At 37.6% G+C, this 21,035-nt stretch overlaps 2 protein-coding genes across 2 annotated transcripts in view; one reads left to right on the plus strand and one right to left on the minus strand.

Annotated features, from left to right (window-relative positions):
* The first annotated feature begins 1,147 nt into the window (after positions 1 to 1,147).
* LOC135683675 (uncharacterized) overlaps positions 1,148 to 21,035 on the plus strand; it is a 100,011-nt gene continuing 80,123 nt past the window's right edge. The window contains exon 1 of the mRNA XM_089109362.1: positions 1,148 to 1,750. The gene's annotated coding sequence lies outside the window, so the exon portion shown is untranslated. The remainder of the gene's footprint in view (positions 1,751 to 21,035) is intronic.
* On the minus strand, positions 1,752 to 15,063 carry LOC135683652 (uncharacterized). The gene is made up of 2 exons (XM_065198963.2): positions 10,579 to 15,063; positions 1,752 to 4,826 (listed from the first exon to the last, which is right to left on the minus strand). Exons 1-2 carry the CDS (start codon positions 14,025 to 14,027, stop codon positions 2,525 to 2,527), a joined length of 5,751 nt encoding a protein of 1,916 aa, XP_065055035.2. The 5' UTR covers positions 14,028 to 15,063; the 3' UTR covers positions 1,752 to 2,524.

Consider the following 21,035-nt stretch of genomic DNA (forward strand, 5'->3'; position numbering starts at 1 on the left):
TAACTTGCAGTGGTAACCAACTTGTGAGTGATAAACTCAAATTTTGTGAAGTGATAAATATGCGATTAAGATATTTTTTATTGAAAAATAAAGATTGCAGCAACTACCTTTAGATACAAAAAGCTTATAAATATGAGAAACTTATAAATTCAATATTAAAAACGAGAACATAACAGTACCAATCACCATACTCTATTAAATCTCTCTAACATTTGTTCAGTGCCTAGAAGCCATTAAGTTTGCTTGACCTTTATCTTCTCCTTTAAGATAGTCTACTGGTCTAAAAATCTGATTTTTTAAGATTTTCACATTATTTTGCTTTCTCGTTAAAAGCTTGTTAGACTATTGTAGATAAGTATCCCGAGCAATAATTTGTGAAAATATTTATTTTACATCAATTTTTCGAGTAATTTAGGAGAAGCGACTTCAAATCAGCTGATATTTTCTACACATAATGTTGTAAACTTTCATGATATTTCCGTAACCCTTACACCCGGGCTCTGGACTCAAAACATAGGCAAACCAGATATCAATTCGAAGCTTTATTTTCAGGGATTTCTATCATGATTGAGTCATATTACTTTGAGCTACCTGTGACCTGAAATGAACAATTCTATTCGGGCTGGTAATTTTCTATTGGTTCTAGATTCTCAAAAATGTTTAAACCTAGACCACTTTTTCCAATCTTTTCTAAAAGCTTAGGCGAGAGGTGGTGTAATGGTAGTGTAATCCGACAACGTTGCACATTAGAGTTATCTAGTTTTATGGGTGTGGTCATTAAAATTTGTGTGCTTCTTTTTGCCTATTTTGTTATCTCAAGCTTGCATACATCATTAGTTTCGTAAGAACACAAAGGTTGGAGACCTGTAACTCTATCTTTGTTTCTTTTGGTATACTCATTCGCAAAGACAACTACCGTGAAAGCTCTATTAAGCCCCCGGGTGCTTATTTATTTTCTTCAGTCCTAGAGGGGGGCTTAATAGAGAGAGAGGGCTTAATAGAGAGAGAGGGCTTAATAGAGAGAGAGGGCTCAATAGAGAAAGGGGGCTTTATAGAGAGAGGGGGCTTAGTAGAGAGATGGGGCTAAATAGAGCTTTTACGGTGTGGCAAAACAATAATGCTTGGGAATTGTTTGTGAAATTCAATCCTGACTTTAGATAACTTCAACGTATATGGCTTCTGCTCCGTAGTGATGCTATAACCAGATCAAACAGAACTTACAAAGAATTAAATAAATCGGATAACGATTTCTTGCCATCTCATAATATATACAAAAATCTTTTACTAGACAACAGTAAAACTGACTTTAAGTTTCTGAATACAAAATATATTTCATAATCAAAATACATCTATAAAAATTACTAAGGCCCTTTTCAGATGATTGTTAGCAGGTTTTAAGCAACATATCCAGGCTGTCGTCAAGTTCTGTTTTGAAGTTCTGTAACTTCCGATTAATTCGGAATATTGATTAAAATTCACCCATTTAAGTTGTAAAAAATCCCCATAAATACCCCTTGAGGATTCCATAATCAACTAGAGTAAAGGGAAATATTGAAACGCAATGAATGCTTTGAGGATTGCTTACGATTTATCATATCTGCCATTTTGTATCCGTGTCATAAAGTATCATTAACATGAAGAACTTTTTCATCATGTCGATTTCACTGAACGATATGGGGAAATTTATGAGTAAAGTTATCAAACAACGAAAGAAATATCATAGAAAAAGCCGATGAAACTACAATCAAAGGTAATGTTTTAGCATTTGATTTAATCAAACATTGTAACATTGACAATTTAGGAATAAATAGGGAGTTCACGTGCACTGGGTACATATTTTTTTAGGTCGTTGTTAGAATGATATCAATGGAAAGGCAGAGACAAGCGGTCTGTCTGATTAGGCCGTTTTGAGAATATCTTCAGTAAACTACAGTAACCGGCAGGATGCTAACTACAGTAAATGCAAACCGGTCATGGGCTAAATTAAACGAGAGGTCTACTAAAATTTTCGAAGTTTATATAGATCAGATTTCCCTTTAAAATATATTCCAAGACCGCACGCCCTTCGAGCACTTACAAAGAGTGGTTCTTCCTAAAATTTGTTGACAGTAAGTCCAGGAGCGTAACATTGCGCGTCCCGAACGCTCAATTACTGAAACAGTGGGGCCATGTGTTAGTTAAAGACTTCAACTTAGTTCACGGGCAAAGATATTACAATTTTAAGCTTTTTATGTGAAAATTTCTTACAAATTTCGCGAATTTCGAAAGCATTGTACTCAAGTTTAAGGGGCATCTAAGGTCGTTCGCGCACAAGGACCTACACCTGTGGGCTGGATTCCAAAAAAGAAAAGGAGGGCTTACATTGTACGGACTCGGCTCCTGATGTCCCATGCATACAATTAAGTCTAGAGGTTTTAAGTGTAATTAATCGAGGGAAAAGACGACAGTTCTATACTGATTTTTGATTGCTTGGGCATGGGTTGCCAATATTACCCATCAAATCTACATTATATCCAAATTACTGTTATACCATCTTTGATAACCCAGTCCTGGATTTGTACTTTCTTGGCAAAGTTTTACTTCTTTGAAAGTCACCGACAGACACATCTGAATCCTCGTCATTTTCATCATCATCATCATCAACACTGCCACTCCTCGCTGACCGACCAACAGTGCTGCCTCGTAATGAGCTGGCGCTTTTGATCGAGGCTGTTTCACTTTTACATTCCCGGAGCTGGCTCTTTCCCTCCAATTTCCGCCGTAAGATACTTGCTGCTACACTCTCGTCATGATGAAATAAGGACATTTCCGCAGCAAAATAACTCGGTTTCCTGGGCTGCCCTGCAGTTAATTTCCCTGCTTGGTCGATTATGGTCCGGTCACTACCACTGCTATCGTTCGAGTGGTAACTGCTTCGATATCCGTTATATGATTGCTGCTTGCTTCCTGGGTGTCTTGGTGGGTACCGCATACTAGTGGGTGGCACATATTTTTGTGTAGGGGCGTTTCCACCGGCCTTTATAGAGGTATCATCTTTTGTAACAGTCGCTTTTATTGTTATATACCTTTTACTACCTGATAACAAACCGCTATCTTCATAGTGGCTAGCGGTCATTTCACTTGGTTTCTTAACACTATCAATGTCTCCTTTGAGTCTGTCATCCCCGGCTGGCAACCTCGTTTCTGACTTTTCTTTTCTGCCATAGTATCTTTCTTCTCTCTCGTATGCCGAGTCTCCTGAACTATCAACTTCGTCAGAAACAAATTCTCTACTCATAAGGTGCATGCCTTTGTTAATGATCTCGCTATTTCTTTCAATGACGTATTCATGATCAGCCTCAATCTTGAAGATAGCTTCATTCAGCTTTCGCAATTTAACGTCGATTCCTTCCACCTCAAGTTGCATTGTTTTATTGTCTATTTCACCGCGTTCCTCGCCCTTTTTCAGCATCACAACTTCTTCGTAAATATCTGAAATTCTCCTCCGCACTGCCACAAAGTCGTTCTTCAATTCGTGAATCTCATCCCGCAGCTTTTTAATCTCACTTAGCTTGATTTTAGACATGGGACTTTGAACAACAGCTACTGTGTTTTTCTCCTCCTTAGAAGTCTTTAACATCCCTTCAAGGTCTGTAACATCTCGCAAAAGCTCCGACTCTGCCCTGTGATACGCTTTTCTTAATAACTCGATATCAGTCCTTTCCCCTCCATCCCTCTCTAAAACATCCCGCAAGGAAGACCCCCCTTTGTTTGACGTCTTGTGTCGCATTTCACCTCCAAACAATTCTCTCAGCAGCTTCAAATCAGCGGCTGTGTTTTCCATCGCATCTTGCCAATTTTCCTTTTCTTTTAGCGCTTGCCTGTCCTTCTCGACCAATTTATTTTGTACACCAACAAGTTCTTCCCTCAGTTTTTGAATGTTTACAGTGCACCTTTCTTTATGAGTCTCAAATTCCCGCTTGCTTTCGTCAAGTAATTTCCGTTGACATAATTTTTCTCTCTCCAGCCTCTTGAAATGCATTTGATTATTTTCTAGCTCCTCCTGCTGCTTTGCAATATTCTTTTTCAACTTGGCCACCTCATTTTCAAGGCTGAGCGATCTTTTCGAGTACTTCTCCTTCTCACCGGTTTCTTCCTCCAGTTTCAACTTCAACTCTTGTGCTTCTTTGGTCTTTTCTCTCAAACTGGTTTTTGCTTCCTCGGCCTCCTTTTGATACTTCGAACATGCATCACGAGTCTCACTTAGACTCTTGGAAACTTTCTCTAGACTCTCTTCCGCTTCTTCCAGCGTGCAGATCATATTCTCATAACGATCCTTCTCCTTTTGCAGGCCTCGGCTGAGATCATCAAGCCGCTTTTTCAAATCCGACGCTTCGTTTTGACTTAGGTCACGCTCTCTCCGCAGCATCTCTAAATCTGTTTCATTTGACTTCTTCCACTGCTCCAGTCTCGATAGCTTCTTTCTCAGGTCATCGTTCTCTTCCTCTTCGTGTTCCAAGTTTTCGCGCAAATTTTCATTCTCCTTCGTCAACTCGTCCTTCTTCATGCTCAATTCAGCCTCTTTTTCAGCCAGATCATCGAGCCTCTTTGTCATATCTACATTCTCCACTATTTTCTCGTGCTTGTAAAGTTTCCATTGACTGTTTAGATTATCGTACATCTCTTGCAAATCTATCCTCTCTTCTCTCTCTTTTTCAAGGGAGTAGTGCAAGATGCTGTTCGTTTTGTTCAGGTTTGCAATTTGCTGCTGATATGATTTCTCCTTTTTGCTTGCTTCATCCAGCGACGCTTTCACGGTTATGTGAACGTTGGTCATATCTTGTAGCCTAAAAGCAAGAATAATGCTATGGTAAACTGCCACACTCGGACGAAGTTTCAAAATAGACTGAATAAGATTCCTTGGGTAATTCAGTATGTCTAAAATTATATTGACACTTGAATTGATACATTCCAATATTTTCAAAGAACATTGATGACAGGTAACATGGATTAGTGAACGAATAGGAATTAGTGAATCTTGAATAAATAGGAGTAAAAATTTGGCAACTGATTCTACTGCTTAAGAGAACTTAATAGTAAAAAGAATTTCACCCCTAAGCAGCCTTGACAAAGACTTTCAAATCATTACAATGTTTGAAAACAAAAAAGGCGAAAAAATTGGACATCTGAGGACAATGATAATTTCGTGCTTTTCGTCGGGGTTGGGGTAATCAAAGTTATCCTAGATACCCTTAAAACGGAAACTCAGCAACTGAATTACAATAAAGAGTGATAGCAAAAATGTTCTTTTCTAACTCAGAACTTAAAGCTTAGCATTGTAAAAACCATCTTTCAATCTAAAATCATGTAAAAAATCATCTCTCAAACTATCTTCAAATATCTCCGCACTATCCTCAACATATGTACACTGTTAGCTGCACAGTCGTTACCAGTAGACCTTGTTCAGCGAAATACTTCTTCCTCAGGTTTTGTTACATCGGTCATAACAAATTACACTTTTATGTTATTAGTTTCCTATAAAAGTAGTACAATTTGATCAAAATGTCACCGAAATTGTCAATTTTTAGATAAAAGAGAAACCGTTGATTGTTTGCCGAAGTTTATTTTATTGTGATCATGGTCGCTTGGCTACAAAATTACAAGTACAATACGTCAACCCACAAAGATTTGTTGGGATCACACTGCATTAATAACTTAAAAATTAATATCGTAAACTTTGGTATATGGGAACCTAATTTCTAACCAACTTTTCACTGTGCATATTCCTTTCCCACGACAGTTAATACTTCCTAAACGAACTAGCCCACGACTCAGATGAACGTTATCCAACGCCAATTTCCTTTTTTATCTACGTTTCTATTTTAGTAGTCGCTTCATTGTTTAAAACATGCAGTAGGTGATCAAGAAACTTTATATTTGTCGCAATGGTTTACTTTATATGGGATCTAGGCTTACAGAAAATCTAGCTGTCAAACAAATCAGCCAGTTTTCTGCAGGTTTTGAGCTATATTTCGATCTAGCATATTGCAGGAGTGATACAATAAAAAGCGAGAAAGTTTAAAAACATGGAATCTAAATGGCAGGTCTTATGAAAGGGAATTAAAATATGATAACGATGAGCAGAAAAGCCATTTCCAATAGATTGTGACGTATTGTAAGGTATAAATTTACAAAAGTAGCTGGGCTGTAGCAAGAGGAAAATTATACAAGGGGAACGAAATGTGAGTGTAGGGGCACCTTCTCCAGAAAAAATTGATGCAGACAACCCCCTTTTGGATTCTTTTAGAATAATGTCACATTAATATCACAATGTTATCCAATTTTATCTCATAAAAAGGTAGAGGACGGGGGAGAGTAAAAATCAGTCAATTCGACTTTTTGACTTTCAATTGGCTCTTGGAGGGAAATGTGCTTTAGTCGACTGTGGAGTGGAGTTATTGGACTATGACTGTGCATGGCTTTCTCTTAGACACTAAGAATATAATTCCAAAATATGACGTCATAAAAATCAATTTTTTAGAAATTTTTACTTTTAATCATATAATGTCGAAAAATATCATAAAAAACCACCGAATATACAAAAACAAGTTGAACCTATTACCAATTGATTGGGATAAGCAAATGTAAAAACTGACTTTTCCTTATCGATTACTACTGTGTGAGCTTGGTTCATAGCTTTTAGGACTAAAAAGAAATCACATTGATTTGATGGAGAAAGAACCTGATCACAGATATTTGATTGGGAAAGAGCCTGTGCTCTTTTGGCCACATCTCAAAAAAATTAGCAGCATATTTAATTTATTTTGCATATTTAACGGTATTTTATAAAGATTTTTCATGTTATGTAGCTAGAATTATCATTTATCTGAAAATAGGTTTCATGACGTCATCACCTTAGTACTCTGATAGCTCTCGAATGAGGATAAAAAGTCCTCCGAGTGACCTGATCAATATAGCTACTCAATATTCCACTATGGCTTGAAAATTGTCTGTTTATTCTCAAATGGTTCAAGATTTCCCTGTAGCAGTTTGGCCACGTCGTTTTATTGCAAACGGTAAACCCTTGGAAACGCTATTCTTTTTGGCAAATCTAGGGATCGGCAACCCCTTCCTCTAACAATTTTCTTTAGCTTCGCTCCTGAAGCCTTCCCTTTCTATAGCTTCACTCTCAACAGAGCTTCAGCCAAGAAAATTAACGGATAACGGGCAAAAGGGCAGGCTAATGTTAAGTGAATTACATGTTAAGAAGATTATCAAATGTTTTCCAATTAAAATTAAATCCACTCTTTTAATAGTCAGAAGCTTGGAACATCCATACAATAACTGCCAACAAAACATCACTTTCAAATCTTGATTGTTGTTCAATAATGCAGATTCTAATAATCCACTCTTTCATCTTTTGAATTCTAAAGGGCGTGCAGAGGATTTCATGAACCCATGCACAGATATCTCTCGCGAACTGCGAACGAGTAAAAACAACTTGGACATGCACTGCTTCCAGCCTCGATCTTAATCAGGGCCTAATTGCAAACGTAATATGTCGTCTCACAAGGGAAGATCTAAGTCCTATCCAAATAAAAGATTGGCCATTAAAAAAGGAAAAAATTCAAATTGTTTCTGCAAATTCTGTTACTGCTGGTCCCCTAAATTCGTATAGGCCGCATATTTTGGCTTTCCTGTCCAATCTCAGAAGAATACACATTCGGAACAGCGCGGAAAACCGCCCATTCCAACTTCTGATTTGCATTTCGAAATATCCCATCAAAAGAGTTGAAATTAGCAACCAAAACCCTGAACATCATTATAAAGACAATGGTAGGAATCAAAATATTCCGGCCCTCCGACCATGAGACCCCCAAATCATAATCATTATTCATTCTGCTTTTAGGCGGTACTGTTTTCATTTTCAAATGGTGGTCTTCTCTGTATAAAAAGTCCCTCAATACAGCTAGAAAAGTCTGAAGAAACAGCTAATCCCAAAATTTAACACGTACTAATAGTGACAATGAAGAAAAATTTCTTATAAAAATACATGACTGGGCTTTTCTCGTCGCAAAAACATTAATTCAGTCATTTCCATATTTTTTGCTGCAGCATTTTGAGAATCGGATAGTGAGGCGGGGTTACCGCCCAGAAAGCTAGAGGGAAAGTTTTTGGTCCCACGCTCTTGATTACACACTCATATAGTGCTAAAAATCTATTCTGTATTAATAGTAAAAAGAAAAACTTCAACCATACTTATTGTTACATTCACACAAAAAATGTGGAGTAAGGAATGACTTCGAAGAAATATACTTCCAATAAAATTGGGCTAAGTACCCCTAAATCTCTGCAAATTTTAGCACTGAGCCTCCTCTTCAATACCCCGGCTACCAGAGCCGCATAAGTTTGAGCGCGGAAATAGAAGTTAGGAGTGGAGAAGCGGACGCTTCTTCGCTAGGATTTCTATTGACGCGCTCAAAATTTTGTGGCACTTGTACCCAGGGTACCTCCTCAAAGACTCTGAATTAAGCCATTTTGTTATCATGCTTGGAAATAAAAATTTCAATATATTTTTTGAAAAAAATGTAGAATCTCTGCATGAACAAGCAAGTTGGGTATGTTACCATACCTCTCAACAATAACACTTTATCGATAACAACACAATATCAACGTGGAATGTATGAAAGTAAACGATCAGGTTTTCAACAAAGAGCTCATTCGAAAACGTTTATAAATATTGGAATACACGATGGTTCGAACAAGGGAGGCGAAAAGCTCTCGAAATGTGATGCAATGTTCTCAGAAAAAACAACAAGAATTTGTTCACAGTATATTGCATAGCTCACGCGATGAAAGAGTCTAGTCATTGGATTGTTTACAAAGAACAATATTAATGCTGTTTTGATAGATTTTTCGTTATTTCAGGGGAGAACATTAGTGGATCTAGATCGTTATCCAGTCGTTTTGGTGAACTAAGGGACAAATTATCAGAGAGATTTGTTTGTATTCCAAAATATGAAAGACTAATCTCTTCGGTAACTTTTTGTAGGTCATTTTGATAACATAATCCACTTTGGCTTAGAATAAAGTCTTAGGTCGCAAGATCTCGTGGCCAGTATTAATGGAGCTGTAATTTAAAAATTATATTACTGGGAAGGTTCAAGTCCCGTATTGCATTACAAAAAATCACTAACAAACCTATTAATTCTAAGAGAACCTTTTGAAAAATTAGGGGTGGTTGTAAATTTTCCATGAGTAAAATGAGGTCATTTGCCACAATCATTATATCAAAACTTTTTCTATCTTGGTATTGAAACATTCAATGATAATGTTGAGCCACTTGAATAGGGGTCTGGGGCAAGAAAAGTCGAAAGGTGGATACAAATGTACAAATGTAATGGGTGTGGGAGCATTGAGGGGGGATCAAAATATTGGAGGTTGGCCTAAAATCATGATGCCAAACAAATGAAATTATTTGATATTCCTTGACATGCGACAGAGGCTGGGGCTATCAAGCACAACACCGTGTAGTCTACACAAAACAGGGCTTTAAAAATGGGCGATCCAGGGGTATACTTTTAAAAACCTTAACAAATTTCAAGGGAAAATTTGGTGCAAGACTACTCCGCTATTTGCCTTGGTTTGGATAATATTTAAGAAGAAATTTTCTGACCAATTATCAATTGTCGAATAAAGGGTCAATAAAAGAAAATAGTAGGTGTTGTAAAGATGCCCTCAAATTACAATGACTCTGGAATTTGAAATGCTTTCTACGTCCCTAACTCCTTTTCACGAAACACTTGCAAAGTTGCACAGTGCATACATTTGCTAGGATCATATAGGAAATACGGGGTACCTCCACCCTCAGAAACAGATGTAAAGTTACTATTTGCAGCTCATGGAAGGACACCTATTTTTACCAACATGTGCTCTCACATTCAAAATAATTCCTAACTTTTTGACTTAAATACATGCACCTAGAGATTTATAGCAAAAATGGAGCAAAGTAACGTGTGCAATATTCGGAAAACCATGACAGAGAGGGCACTATCTAAGGCCTATGAACTGGGTTTTATCTTCTTTTTCATATTATCTAGAGTTCTTGTAAAAAAGATTCCTCTTATTTCAAAATCGACTTTTCAAATGCACGTTTTAGGTGCCTTTTTCATATTAAGCATTTTCAATCCTTTTATGAACATTTGTTTGTATAATTGGAAGCATTTTCGCTACCTGAATAAAGGATGTCGTGCGATTTTAAGCTGGAAATGCGACTTGAAAACAATCATTGTACATGTAAAAATATACATTTAGAGGAACAGGATTAATATAGTTTGTTTACACAAAGGAACATTTTTCCTACTAAATCAAACAAAGTGAATACGGCATTTCGAAATAAAGAAACCCACAGGATCCTCTTAACAATTTTAAATCCTAAATATACAAGATGAAAACGTGTTGCAGCGTAAATAAAGGCCGCAATGGGATGGAACGAAATAGAAGAAAATCATATGATGGAATAACTGTCATACAGAGTCTTACCGGTTAACGTCAATCACTTGCAAACAGACAGTAAAATTAATAGAGGATTTAACATACCTGTTGACCAAGCTCTGATGTTCCTGCATTGTAGTTTTCAATGACTCCTGCAGACTCTCGTTGACTTGTATCTCCTCTTCCAGATCCTCTTCTAACTCGTCCTTCTCATCCAACAATTTCTTCTCGTTGTTCCGCAAATGAAGCAAAATCTGTCCAGTTTCATCAAGGCAATCCTGTAGGTACTCCTTTTCGCTCGTTTCTTTCTCTAATTTATCCTTTAATTCTTCCTCTTTCTCAGCAAGCTTGTCAATAATCTCTTGAGAGTGATCAAGTTGTTCCTGCAGTTCTTCGCATTCCATCTTGCACTGCTTGTTCTTTCTCTCTAAATGCGAAATTTTACTTAAAAGTTCTTCTTTTTCTTCACTGGAAAGCTCCAGGTTTGTCTTCATGCCCTCGATTTCATTTTCCAATTTTTGAACCCTCTCAGAGTCGTCATTGTTTCTCTTTAATTTTTCAGAGAGCATTTCCTTCTCTGCTTTCAGCCTGCGTAGCTCTTCTTCAACTTTAGCAGATGCTTGTAGATTATGCTCCAACAGTTTATTAAAGGTTGTGTTGGAATTCTCCAGTTGAATTTTCACGCGTTGAAATCCAACACGTAACCCCTCTGCGTCTGCTTCGACCCGCTGCACTCGCAAAGAGCTCTTCGCCAACGCAGCTAGCAATTCTTGTTTTTCTTTTCTCCACGAATTGATAATAACTGCCATGGAAGTTTCAAACTCTGTTACTTTAGGTACATTGAAAATGTCTTTCTCTTTATCAGAATTCTTCAGTTTTTCTTTACAGTCATGTAGCTCAATTTCAAGGAACTTTTTATCAGTGCCAAGCATTTTTAAAGTTCCCTCGAGTTGCGTGTTTTCATCGTTTACTTTATGAAGTACCGTGTTCGCGCTTAGCAAGGCTTTGACTGTAGTTGCTCTTGCTTGTTCAACTTCCAGTAACAAATTGCTCAGTCTGCTGTTCTCCATTTTTAAAGCTTCTTCAGTTCCAACACCCTGTTCTCGCAAATTTAATTCAACGTGCCCCTTTTCAGTCACCGGCAGTGATAATTTCGGCGGTTCGTAGTTCAAAATTTCCGACAACTCTCTGTCTATGAAGTCTGATTCCGGGTTATCTACAGTTCCTAAATCACTAGATATATTTTCAATCTCTTCTTTGTATAGGTTCCTTACTTTTTTCGCATTTTCGTCTGTTTTTTCCTCTTTCACGACCGACTTTACAGCCACAGATTTGGCAGAACTAACGATTCGCTTTACGGTTCCCTCAATCCTCGCCGTTTCGCTGGCCTCCTCGTTTGTTTTTCCAAGCTTATTTTCCGACAATTTTTTCGTGTTTAGCCGAAACTGGACACCTTGACCTTGGCAAATAACTTTACTCCTGTCTTCCGTCGATCCGCGTCTGTCTGAGTCCTTCCCTGCCACTGTTTTTCGCCACATTTTGCCGGACGGTGAATTCAAATCTCGACTTACATCCCTGCGAACGTGCCCGTTGACAATGCATTTTTGCGAAGTTCTATTTTCAATTGACTTACGGGCTTGTCCCTTGTTTTCTAATAGAGGATTAGAGTAGCCTAAAGATTTGATTGTTTTCTTCTCTTGATCCTCTCTGTTTATTTGGTCATGGTCAGGGAAGTCGTCATAAAAATAATCTTCACAAACCGCCTGGGATATTTCATTTTCTGATTCACAGTCCCCCGCTGAACCGTCTGAAAAACTTAAACAGCTACTTTCCTCGCCCCTTTCGCGATCAACAATCGCTATCATCCATTTGTTTTCATTCGCTGAACCACCGTCATCCTCCTCCTCACTGCCATCTATAGAAATCTCAACAATGGAATCCGTCTCTGCATCACTGGAAAGATTTGTGTCTTCATTTTTATGATCTCTTTTTTCAATGTAAAATTCTTTTGAAACAGCTTTATTTGATTTTGTTGATTTAACAACCCTGTGATTGTCAACCTTGGCGTTAATTGTACCTGTTTCTTTTGTGATAGACATTTCACGATCACCCGTATCGCAACAACCTTCAACTGGCCCCATTGAGTTAAATTCTTCACTGCACTCCGTAGAATCGCTCTCCACGCTTTTCCACACGGACTCCAGACGATGCGTCCCTACTACCTCCTCTGTGGGAAGTAAATCAGAACTGTTGTTTTCATTCACGTTATCGGAGCAATTAGTCGCCTTGCAATTAAAAATTGGTTCTACTCCATTAACAAATGATATATATCTAGAGACCTGTGGAATTCGCCCAACACCAATTTCAGCACTGCAGAATGACCCTCTGTCATTGTCGTCCATTCCATTATAACCAATTCGTGTATCTTTGATTATATTTTCAGACTTAACATCACTGTTCATATCCTTCGGCCCCCTTTCATTTGGTTTTACACCACTGATTATGTTTTGGCGTGTCAGCCTTATAAATCCATTGGAATTATCCTTTGTTTGACAGTTAATGCCGATACCACGAGTTACCATGGCAATGGGTGGTATATCACTCGAATCTTGTTGGCACTCCATTGTTCCATAACGTCTGAAAGTGGATTCGCCATCAATCGCGATTTCGTGTCTTTCACTCATCCCTGAATCCGTGGATGGTGGTGAATTAATTGGCGCCTCTTCACAATCCTGAACTCCAATCAACCCAGCGCTCAGCGATTTACCCCTAGTTCCGTCTATATTATCTCTAGCTTCACAATTTCTGTCATCATCGTCATTCGTTGATACACCCACCATTCTGATCTCAACCCGACTGACTTTCCGTCTCACCGTCGAATCTTTCAATCCATATGGAGCCTCTTGTCTGGTTGGAGCATTTATATTTTTATCAATGCTATTTTCCATTTCCTTGGCTAAATTAGCTGCACACCCCTCCTTCTTCTCACGCATAATTGCGGCTTTCCTGCTCACAAGATTCCTGCGAAAGCCAAAATCGGATTTAGCATTTGTCACAGTCGCCTCATCCTGCTTGCGTTTTGATGAAAACAAACTTCGGTTATTGGCAGATCTTTTCTTTGCTTTGTCTGACTGTTTTAAAGGGTCTTGATGAGTAGTGTCCACTCCCCGAATGACATCACATGCTACCTGTCGAGTACTTCGAATGTTTTCTTTTTTAACATTGATCTCTTTCAACAAGGCACTTATGTTGCAGTCACCACTCCTGCTAGAGGCAGGATATCGGGGCTTTTCATCAATGCAAACATCACATTCCGGGATTAAACCTGGCCAACACTGCTCCATTTCCCGATACAGACATTGTTCTTCAAAATCCCCTTCAGTGCTGTCTTCAGGATAAAAATTCTCCAGTTCGCGATCGATTTCAATTCTTTCTAAGTAATGGATTAGCGCTGGCTTCGACTCGTTTCGTTCACTTCCATTAACACTGCCGCCTCTTGGCTTGCCAATGTCATCATGTCTGTCAGTGAGACTCTTCGTCAACCTCTTGGCCATAATGTGTTAAGACAACTGCAACCGCTTAATTATATCTCCTCAATATTCATAATTTTATCGCTATATTCATACTGTCATTTAAAGTGAATCGTTGAAGTGAAAATATTCCAACCATCACCCAACAGCTTGTACGGGCTACAGCACAGGTTAAAAGGTCCTACATGTTCGTAGTCGGTTTCAAATTGTGTCATAAAAACACCAATCCTGACTACCCAACGCTTCGAGGACAGCTTTTAAAATATGACTAAAATTATCCGAATGAATCGTGACTTTCTCTAAGTGTAAATATTTATTCAACAATATTAGGATTTGAAACAGGAGCAGTATGTTGCAATGAAACTCAGCCTTCGAAATTCCAACAAAGTTCGCAACTAACTATGCTATATATATAGAAAACTAAAAAATGCGAGTTCGTTCAGTGATTTGCTGACCCACGATTAAATAACAACAAATTCGCATCACCAGCGTCGATTTAATACCATAATTTTATTACCAGGCCACTGCCCTCCCCCTTCTAGTGTTGCCAGTTGTCCAGAATTGGTTCTTTTCAACCACATGCTACAATGTAATTGCAACAAACGATGGATTCACTTCACCGAGCTATCAGTTAATATCCTCTCTCTTGGTTTTAGTTCCTGCCACAGCCGGTAGGATGGTATGCGCAGCGAATCTTTGCAGAAAAAAATATTATGATAAACGACTATTTATTTATCTTTAGACACACCACCTTTCCTTCAAAACTTCATATCAAGGTAACCAACAACAATGCTCCGACAAACTCGGTTTTCTTCAGTTGCTGCTATATTTTTCCAACACTTCCCTACCAAGGATACCTCATCTAATGCCGTCAATAGCGAGGCAAGAACAGATGTTAATTGTCAGTTAATTGTATCCCGAGAGGCTTTCTTTCTTTTCAAGAACTTGCGAATTTTCACATAGCAAATGCATCAAATAATGAAAAGAAAACTGTAGGCCTTTACGTACGTTTGCTTGCAAAACTTGTCAACACGTTTACCAGAAATCAGACTTGCAATGAACTGTTGACAGTTGCAGGCAAAGTTCCTGTTTCTCCTATGAAAGGGGACGAAAAGGGGACTATGATGAACTTCTGTGATTAGGAAGACTTAATAGATACATACCTGGGCTCTAAAACTTTGCAGTGCGGTTTCTTGAGATTGGACACAATCAAGTGGCATTTCAATCAAACAAAAATTACTCCTGATTATAAGTTTTACTAATTTTTCAAAGCCTCTTTTTTATTCTTGTTGTTTTTAATTTTCCTGGGGGCTAGGGGAAAGTAGAATTTAGAAGTGAATATATTTTAAAAAACGTTTTTGCCGTAGATCATTCTAAAAGTGTTAAGGACACATTACGATTTGAACAATAGATACATTTAATTGACAAAGAGACAATGGACAAAGGGCATACTAAGCACTAAACTTGTTATCTCAACTGAAAATCTCAAGGGTTTTTGGTACTTTACCTTTGATTTGCCGTCACTTCAATCGAGAAAATACACTGCATTTTTGCTATACGTGAAAATCTTTCGTGTATTTAAAATCTTTCGATGCTCAACAAGGGTGACTCTATCAACAAAACCCCCCAAGCTCCTATGGCTCCTATGGGATAAAAGACATACAAAACGTATTCAATCAACATGTCATATTGAACATGTCACTTTTGTTCAAAGTATTCTTTGAAAAGTTCAAATGTCTGGGAAATTTCTTCCCCTCTTCGTTTTGGCATATTTTTGCTATTACTATCCTCAGAGCAGCTTGAACAAATTTTAAGAAAAGGAACTTAGTTGCATTATTTTTTCATGAGGAAATCTTTATAAGAACAAGATCCTTAAGGTTCTATAGAATTAAGAGAAAGCTGAGGTTGAGGTGCCGCAAAATTCAAATCGATGATATAATCGATGAGATCAACAAATTTGAAACCAAACATTTTGAAGTCAATATCTTCTGTTAAGGCAATTAATGACAGTTATGCATTACCAACATTAAAACAACAACCCTTCCTTTAAAATTTTGAAGAAATTGAGAACAGCCAACATCAACTTCAATTTACTGGTTCTTATAAAAATGTGTATAGTCAGGCCTGTCGGAACCGTGAGTGGGTGGGCTTGGGGGGCTGGAGCCCCCTAATGATTTTCAGACTGTAGTATATTTCCTTTACAACAGTGTACTGAGTGAGAAGGAATATAATGGGCAGCCCCCCCCCCCACCAATACGTGTTTTATTCTGACGCCCCCCTCCCCCAATACGTGTTTTATTCCGACGGCAGTGAACAAATATTTGAACACACTCTGTTCCAACAATACACTGTTTTAAAATTTAATTACCTATATACCTTCTTCCTTCTGGTCCTGGAAGAAGAATTTTTACCTTTACCTCAAGTGCAGCTCTCTGTGTCGATGATTACACGAATGAGAACAGGGGCACTTTTAAGGTTATGGTTTTCTTGTGACGCAATTGAGAGCCAAAGGAGAACAATAAGGGGGCGAGTGCCCAATTCATCATATGGGTACCATATACACTTTTAATAAAAGGCCGCCTATTAGTTGGGAATCACGATGGACCAACTAGTGGGGTAATTTTAGGGCCTATTGGGGAATACGCCCACTAGTTTCTTTGTTGAATTATCCCTTCACCTTCATGCACATTTACCCTTTTGCCACAGAAATACGTCGATAATATATTAAGTCCATGGGCATTTTTGGTTAGCAAATTTTAAACAAAAATAAGCAATAAAAATAATAGAGATGTAGAAAGCTTGTTAACAGGGCAAGTCTGAAAGACGTGTAACCTTTTTAAAAAATACCTTATTCCTTGTTGAGCTTCGATATTTCATAAGAGTCTCGATTTCAGCCTGGAGATCATCAAAAATTATCTTTAAACAGCTTCCTGAATAAAATTCTATTATAGATGGAGAGTGGAAGATAATCCAAAGTCCTTCGTAGTTTGATTAAACACATTCAACTATGAAATAAAAATGTTGAGCCTGAGCCCAGGGCCCGCACCACAGGGATGTTCAGGGGGGCCATGACCTCCCAACTTCTTGTGAAATAAAAGATTTAAATAAGCTCAGATTCTTTTAGATAGATAAATCTGTAGATAACAACAAAGACATTAAGCCAAACTCCGTAAGTAAAACAGCGCCAGCAAAGTCGTTACAACAGTTGGGGCTAGAGAGGGCTAGAGGAAACTTTCTTTACATTGCTGGCCCCTCCAGTTTAGGGTCATTAGTGCGGGCTCTGGAGCCTATATGTTTTCTTGTATTTAAGAAGATTTCAAGTTCTAATTTCAAGACTTCTTTTTTCTATGTTTTATGCAATCAACAACAAACTATCTTACGTTGTTACGTACAAACTAAAGTTATCTTTGAACATTCAATACAAATCGTCACATTAGGCCTACGTATTCCATCTTGGAGTAAAAATTGATCTTTCAAGAAAACATGACTTGCTGATATTTTCGTCAGTAAAACGAAGAAGCAATTTAAATTAGACTGAATGCGAGCACTCCCCTCTAACTTTCACTCCGCTGTCAATTCAAACCATTTTTCTCCATTTTATTCTAAGGTTTGTTCAGTTTTAATGTAACAACTATTTTTGTTATAAAATGTGTGATTAATATTGACATCCCCAGCTAGGTCAACTCTTGTCATTTGCAGGGTAGACTTAACCCATAGAGATAAAACACACCCTTTTCCGTTTGTTTCAAGTACCATTTCAGCGCAGGTCATAAGGAGGGCATGCGGTTTTAAGGCGAACAGTTTTCCCACAATTTCCCACAATAAAGCTTAGGAACCCACTTCGAGGTATATTTGATCAGGACTTATCTTGAAATGCGGTTTCTTGATTACATAAAGACAGTGAAATTGCAATGTTAACGTGCATCGTTAAGATTAGGCAAATCTTGTAAAAATACACAGACATTTTGAGGTAAGGCAAAGTGAACGTACTGCGGACAGCTAAGTCATAACAAAGTGAGGCAAGCATTTAGGTCAAATCACCCCATGATATATAAGCAATGGAATTGTCTAGTTTCCATACTACTCGACTTGATAGTCATAAATAAGCATGATTAATAGTCATAAATTAGTATGATTATTTTTTAAAGTAAAGTAAAGGGTTAGGGTTAGGGTTAGGGTAAGGGTTGAGATTAGGTTTAGGGTTAGGTTTAGTGTAAACTAATTACGTCATCAGGTCGAGCAGTATGGAAACTAGACAGCTCCCAAGCAATAGCGATATTGTAAGACACGTCGTCATAATGATGAAAACGGGGGGCATGTACTTTTGGTAGGCATTGTGTATTTCATATATTGAAAAAATCCCTAACCCTAACAAAAATCATATAATTATAAACCCTTGACCAGATTACTTTTTCACATGAATCACGTCTTTATAATTCTATATCCATGAAAAGCAACATTAAAGTTATCACATAGACATTTTAGAGCTGTTGTATGGTTAGGTTTTAAAATAGGATGAGGCGATTCAGCAGAAATGGTGTCCTGAACCAGTCCCTGGGCAACTACAATCAATACCTTAGATAAGAAGACATCGTTTTGCTCTCCATGGAATTTGCATCAACATCAAAAACAACTGATCAGCAAGTTTGCTAGTAGCCTCTTCTTGAAATTGCAAACACAACCGAGATCATCTGCAATCATCCTATGATGCTACTTTTACAATGTTCAAGTATCTACAGACAAATACCCTCGGAGGTTGTTCTTCCATAGTAAAGGTAGCAGGGGAAGAGCAGCGAGCAAGGGTTTACTTTTTTGGACTTCTAGTCTAGCAAAGGGTGTACTTTATTGCAATTTTTTTCCAGCCAAGGACTAGCCAAGGGTATAGTTTTTGACAATATTGGTACTTTGACAATATTTTATTCTTAATAAAGTCTTGGAAAGTAGGAATTTCATCGTGACAACTCATTTTTGTCGATAAAAACTAGTTAGTGAAACAACTTTTGTCGGAATAATTTTAGCCAGCGGAACCACTTCGAATATGCTCGCGGGCTACCCCTTTCCATAATTTAATCAAGAGCCCCCCCCCCCCCCCAGTGCAAATTCCCTACCCAAAAAATGTACATTAAGTCTATTTCTTGACCAATTAGAAGAGTCTTTGAAAGCAATTCTTTTATCTCTCAGCTGGCGGGTTTTATCTAAATATCCAAGTATATAGGCCAAGATGGCCCTTAACTTGCAACGTGAACAAAACTCTTTTAAATTCTACTAACAATTCATTATTAATCTAATAGCATACAACGAATGAAATATAAACGTATTTAATTGTGAAAGAACTATAAAACTGCAATTCAAAAAAAAAGAAATTTGATTCAAACTATTAATGAAATATATAAAGTGGAAAAGATCAGAAGCAAAAGTTGAACCAACACTGTATCACTTGGGTTGTTGTTGCAATAGAGTGTCCCAATAGGTTTGTTACACGAGGATCTTCTTGGCACATAATCCATAAATGTTAATTGTTTTCAGTAAGAAATCTGAAGTTTAGGAATATTCTGCTTATCTCATAAAAAAATTGTGCCGCAAATATTCAGAGGACTTGCATTACAAAGCGAACTATAAAACTGAAATCCAAAGATATCAATTACATGTGGGAGCAACACAAATTGGAATCACTTAGAACATTTACCAAAGTCTTTTTGTGGGTATTTCGTTATTATATCTCTTTAACCTCTAAACAACAAGGAGGACGTCAAACATAGCTTGTTATACTTCTCTTCCATATAAATCGACCAACATGTCATAGAAAATCAATTTAAATGCAATCTTTCTTCCTTTCAATTACAAAACCAACTGATAACAAATATTTCGTTAATATTAAATTGGCAAGAAAATCAGCTACCTTGAATTCTTCTTACTTTTAAATAGAACAAATTTCGGGCTTATCTTATTGCCGCAAATAAAAATCAGGAATTGTTGAGCCAATATGTAATACTTGGTGCATTCCTAAAAGAGCATGGACAGAATTGTTTAAGAAACGGTCTTAAAAATGACACTTATTCTTTTGGAGTTTACAATAATCTACGTTAGTTAAAAAGAGTACTAAAAAGAGCTTCATGATCTGAACCATATTATTGGTGGTTTCTGGAGACTTGGCTCCCTTCCAGTTTTTAAATTAATTAAACATACAGCAAAAGGTATCTCCTGTAGTAGTCGCTACTTGTAGATAGACAAAACGTTTTGGCGTATATGACATCAGCATAATATTAGTCCATAACACATTCATTTGATTCACGGCTCAACCAAACTTATCGAAATTTATTCATCCTTCCGCAAGGGACAATCAAAGCTCAAAAACAATGGCGAACAAATGGTCAAGGAGGAAAGCCATTAAGACAAAAGAAATTTCAGAACCACGTCCAACATCTGCCTTGTTTCCTTGCTTTTCTAGGAAGGCTACCAAAGCTTGAGGACATTTTCATCAAAAGTATTAGCATCTTCTGGGCTCTCTTATCAAATACCCTGATACCAAAGTTCAATGGCTTAAATCATAAATAATATCATAAGGGAGATAGGTAATAGCAATTCATAACAAATCATTTCAGCGTCTTTTTCTGCTCTTGTTGGATTAATAAACTCTAACTTTGGCTTCTACACGAAAGGTAAACGGCTGGACTCTTGCTAAGCTCTTATTCTGGCTTCTACAATACCGAAAACAGCTAGATTCTTGCTAAGCTCGTACTCTGGTTTCTATACGGAAGAAGAACAGCTAGATTCTTGCTAAGCTCTTACTCTGGTTTCTAGAATAACGAAGAACAGCTAGATTCTTGCTAAGTGCTTACTCTGGTTTCTATACGCAAGAAGAACAGCTAGATTCTTGCTAAGCTCGTACTCTGGTTTCTATACGGAAGAAGAACAGCTAGATTCTTGCTAAGCTTTTACTCTGGTTTCTATACGGAAGAAAACAGCTAGACTCTTGCTAAGCTCTTACTCTGGTTTCTACAATAACGAAAAACAGCTAGATTCTTGCTAAGC

This window comes from Rhopilema esculentum, chromosome 7, assembly GCF_057945365.1.
Source record: "Rhopilema esculentum isolate cy_ngs chromosome 7, ASM5794536v1, whole genome shotgun sequence".
Taxonomy (NCBI): domain Eukaryota; kingdom Metazoa; phylum Cnidaria; class Scyphozoa; order Rhizostomeae; family Rhizostomatidae; genus Rhopilema; species Rhopilema esculentum.

Coding starts and splice junctions, on each gene's coding strand:
- LOC135683652 (XM_065198963.2), bottom strand. CDS start 14,027: ATGGCCAAGAGGTTGACGAAGAGTCTCACTGACAGACATGATGACATT. Junction 4,827..10,578: donor CATCAGAGCTTGGTCAACAG/GTATGTTAAATC, acceptor TCTTGCTTTTAG/GCTACAAGATATGACCAACG.